Source organism: Diachasma alloeum, unplaced genomic scaffold (assembly GCF_001412515.2).
Source record: "Diachasma alloeum isolate Michigan unplaced genomic scaffold, Dall2.0 Dall_scaffold_00506, whole genome shotgun sequence".
NCBI classification, from domain to species: domain Eukaryota; kingdom Metazoa; phylum Arthropoda; class Insecta; order Hymenoptera; family Braconidae; genus Diachasma; species Diachasma alloeum.
In genome coordinates this window covers 53,049-57,510 of record NW_021680638.1, presented here as the reverse complement: position 1 = coordinate 57,510, position 4,462 = coordinate 53,049, and the positions used below count along the sequence as shown (strand labels likewise).

The 4,462-nt window shown below is 34.4% G+C and overlaps 1 protein-coding gene across 3 annotated transcripts; it reads right to left on the bottom strand.

Annotated features, from left to right (window-relative positions):
• Window positions 1-1,545: 1,545 nt before the first annotated feature.
• On the bottom strand, window positions 1,546-4,239 carry LOC107042691. 3 transcript variants are annotated; one of them, XM_015263840.1, is made up of 4 exons: window positions 4,005-4,239; window positions 3,896-3,922; window positions 2,985-3,215; window positions 1,546-2,125 (listed from the first exon to the last, which is right to left on the bottom strand). In XM_015263840.1, exons 1-4 carry the CDS (start codon window positions 4,019-4,021, stop codon window positions 1,810-1,812), a joined length of 591 nt encoding a protein of 196 aa, XP_015119326.1. In that variant the 5' UTR covers window positions 4,022-4,239; the 3' UTR covers window positions 1,546-1,809. The 3 variants fall into 3 exon arrangements, with proteins under 3 accessions (XP_015119326.1, XP_015119325.1, XP_015119327.1); XM_015263839.1 differs by having other exon boundaries at window positions 3,896-4,239; XM_015263841.1 differs by lacking the exons at window positions 3,896-3,922; window positions 4,005-4,239 and adding an exon at window positions 3,408-3,740.
• Between the last annotated feature and the right edge of the window lie 223 nt (window positions 4,240-4,462).

The window sequence follows — 4,462 nt, the reverse complement described above, 5'->3', positions numbered from 1 at the left end:
TTTCGATACAACCAATATTTCTCTAGTTATGATGTCATAAACAATTCCTCACCCAGTGGCACTTCCGATTTTGCATTTTGTATAACTTTTGAAAAACATTTTGTTTTCTTTTTCGTCACGTTTTGGGATATCTTAGGAACCTTTCTACAACATACTCAATTTATATCAAAATTATAAAAACAAAAATTTTTCTATTGAAATAGCGTGGAATGCTTCTTATTCCAAAATAAAATCGAAAATATGAACCGAATCCAGGGATTAGCATGAGGTTGCATGAGGCTAAAGTCTTTAATATCTGCCTTGTCTATCTGGATTCAATTTAAAATTCAGAACTCAAATATGAAAGATTTCATAGCTTCCATTCGAAAGCACAAAATGCAATCTCATATTTTTCTTGAAAGAATCGTAAATTTTTGAAACCATTAATATTGTTTCATTTTTTTTACTGAATTTTGTAGAAGAAATGAAAAAAAAATGTTGAAACGATCTTGTTGACAATCTCATCAGGTTTAAGTATCGTAAAAATGCATCGATTGACCATAGAAAAAACTCACTTCAAAACCGCCAAAAAATGATTGCGAAGGTCATAAAATGTAGAAATATGATGAACTACCCACATCAAATGTTCGTCATTAAAATAACTTCTTGCCTTGGGAAGATTACTATTCCTTTGGCGCCGCTATTTGACATATGTTTTCTATATCATTTTTCCTCAGAAATACGGGAAAAATGAAGAAAAAATTCCCTCTGAATTAGTTTTTATAATATGAGCATTTCAATGCTTATTTGTTAAGATGCGAAAATTTTCATAAAGCTTCACGTACTTGAGACACTAATTTATACATTCACATTCCCACATCTGAATCCAATGATTATATTTACAAATTCAAAACAACAAAACTTAATTTTATTGAAAATTTTGTTGTTGGAGATTTTTTTGATTGAATTTTTTCAACTAAAAAAATTACAACAATCATAAAAATTCAGTCAACAAAATCTCCAACAACAAAATGTTCAATCAAAAAGGCATTCAACCAAGGCAGTATTACTCGTGTAACACGTGTAACCCTCGTGACCTTAGCGACTCCTTTTTTGTAACCATTATGACCGTCTCTTGTGACCTTATCTGAAGTTGGGAGAGCACCCGATGCCTAATCGGAAAGTCCCGGGTTCAAATCCTGGTCAGTACTATACAATTTTTCAGTAAATTTTTCTTGTAAACTAATATTGAGAATTTTTTTGTTTCCCCTTCTACCTACTCCAAACTCCTATCCAATAGTATGGTTTGACATCGTAAGATGTGGAGCGCTATATAAACTCTCGCCTTGTGTGAAAAATCTCCATAATTCTGGAAAAATAATGGAGATGGAATTTTTTCATTATTTTTTCCGAAACATGTTAAATCGGAGCGCCAAAGGAACCCTAATCATGCCCCTGTCTTCAAGTCGGGAAGTTAAAAATTAGTAGGTTGGATGTAATGACTCATTTGAGAGAAAAATATGGGAAGTTTTTTTAATGGAAAATTTATGAACTAAACAACAGGATTCTTGATATTTTCCGCTGAAATCAGTCATCAATAAAATCAAAATAAATTCCAAAATAAAATTTTCGAAATAAATTAGTGAGAATAAATTAACGATTGCGTCTCAAGTAGAATAGTGAATAGAATGACCAAAATTCGAGTTTATGAAAATGTGGTTTCATCGGAAATGGTACAACAATGACCGAAAGTTTTTTTTAAATATTGTGACACTCAATTTCATATTAATCAGCAGTAATGAATCACGTCAAGTTGACCCGACTTATGTGTTACGCATTGCAATCTGAATTTTCGTCAGATTTGTTCCGCATGATAAACTCAATACGTCTTTCTGCATCCGGTGGCACTCGATATGACACGCAATTACTCGGTACTGAGTGCTTCGATAGATTCTTCTCCTTATCGATCATTTGGACGACTTTCTGAATCGTGGAGACCTGCATCAATACTGTTGATTTCTGATTTGAACCTCGTGATGCTGATCTATGAGTTTTCTTGGTGCAGTCTTCGATGGATGTTAGTTTTCCGCAGCAGGTGGATTCCAACTGCTGGTGGGTATCTTTCCGGTCTGGTTGAGCCATTACTCTGAAAACAAATTGATTGAAATAAGTAATTAAGGAGGGAATGGACGTAACTAAACAAAGAAAATAAGAAATGTGTTTAATGGGTCAAAATAACAGGTTTCTGAGGTTAAACAAATTATTGTCAGTGCTAATACCCTAAGAGCTTCAAAATCATCGGGTATTTCCCGATCGCTTAGTTGCAAACAAAGGAGAGTGTCAAGTTTTGCAGGTTTTTCTGCAAAATTTTGCACGATCGTTTGTTTGTAGGGGAGCTTCACGGAAATACCCGATTAATTTTGAAACTCGAAGGATATTTATCGGATTATTTTTCCTAATCGAATGTTGGCCAATCAGAGTGCAGTGGACAGCATTAGGAGGTGAATTAGAGAAGATTTGAACAAATTATGTTAATAGAATAACCCAATTTCTGCAGACAGTCAAATACACGATTCGATCTGAAATGTGCCGAAAAAGTGAAGGGCAAATTATTCAAAGAAAAAAAATTAAGAGCTACTGCGAAAAATTCAAAAGCCAGGAGGAAATATCTTGAATAAAACTGTCGGGTAACCTCAAATACTACGCTCTGATTGGTCGAAATCCGATTGAGAGAAATAATTATGAATGTTTCTTTGAGAGCGTGGATCTTTAGAAAATGGAGACAGGGTGGAAGATGTTTGAGATAAGAATATATAATTTGTCAAATTGTTCAATGCAGTTAATTTATAAATCTTGTCGTGTCAAAATCACATCATAAAATTTTTCCGATGATTAATTTTAATATTGCTTTTTATTGAGATGACTGAACAGTCAACGAGGTGTTACAATAAAAGAATAGGATGAAATGAGAGCAAAAAATGGTAAGAAAAATTATCATGGTTTACCCAAAAGATTTTGTTTCTGATTCAACTGGTTTTGTGCCTGACTCCACTTTCAGTTTCTCCTCCTTCGATGTAGAGATGTTACCTTTCCTCTCAACTAACTTGGCTTCGAATTTCTGGAGACTCATTTTACTCCTAAGGATCTCACTTTTGAGTCTTTCCTTTAGTTTCTCTCTCCTCATCGATGAAGGTTTGGTAGTATCCATACAGCAATCATTCCTTCTATGTTGTAACCTGTAACGGATATTGAACACTGGGAAACTAATAAAACAATTACAATCGATATTCCGTACAAAAAACCTCATAGGAGGAATTTTCAGCTACAAGAATTTTTTTCCATTTTTTTCCAAGTGCAAAATTTGATTGATAAATCTCATTCACTTCATCATAATTATCTACACGGAGAAACATTCACAATCTACTTACTACGAAAATTGCTTCAACTAAGATTTCTGGTCATTTTTGGTAATATTTATGAAGATTTCTGGTAAAATTTCCGACAATTTTTGTGAAAATTTCATGTCAACTACCCAAGACAATTTTTAGTATCAGTATACCCCATTCTACCCAAATCCCCACTTATGTTTGTGCTTTCTACTACTGAGATCGAGCTTATTTTTCTGACACTAGAATTTTTCCAAAGAATTTCTCTGTGTAATTACTTCTGTAACATGATACGGTAACAGGAATTAGGCAAATTCATATTTTATAATCAATTTAATCATCTACAAAATATGTCTTCTCATCTACGAAATATGACTCAGTATTTTCCTTCATTACCCCCCACTCCCAAAAAATCCATAGCCATAAACGACGTCACTCTACCCTCGAACCATGCCAACACTTTCCAGTAAACAAAAAAATTGAATTACTCCTCTAGTCAAAAACTACAAACAGAAACACAGTGAACTCACCATAATGCGCACGTTGTAAGTGTCGTACTGAACATGAAAAAACAATTTAAAAATGTAAGCATCAACAGTGGCTCAAGCATTTTAAAATACCCAAAAATTTTGACATCACCTTTCCAACGAAAACATATAAACAAAAACTTGTAGCTTGAACCCCGTGAAATTGGCCCCAAAATGATGGTATGAAGGGATCAATTGATCGGAGGAAATGAGGCATTCTATTCTGTCTAATTTACGTGATTTTGCTTGCTTTCCCGCAAATGTCGGTCAGGAAGATATTTATCTTATATATGACAGGTATTCCGCAATGGCGAATGACATTTCGTGGAAACGTTCGTTGGGTGCATCCAACGTTAGCGAGGAGTAAGGCACTGCGGAACATTCATTGCTGAAGATTGAATCGAAACCCTAGACACTGCGGGATGTCCCTTTGCCCCTTGCGGATGCTAAAATTTAGGTGATACAATATACTATGATGATGGCAATAATAATAATTTCAAGAGCGTTGGACGGGGGGGGGGGGGGAAGGATATGTTGTCACATCTGTCAACGAAAATTGATAATATGCTT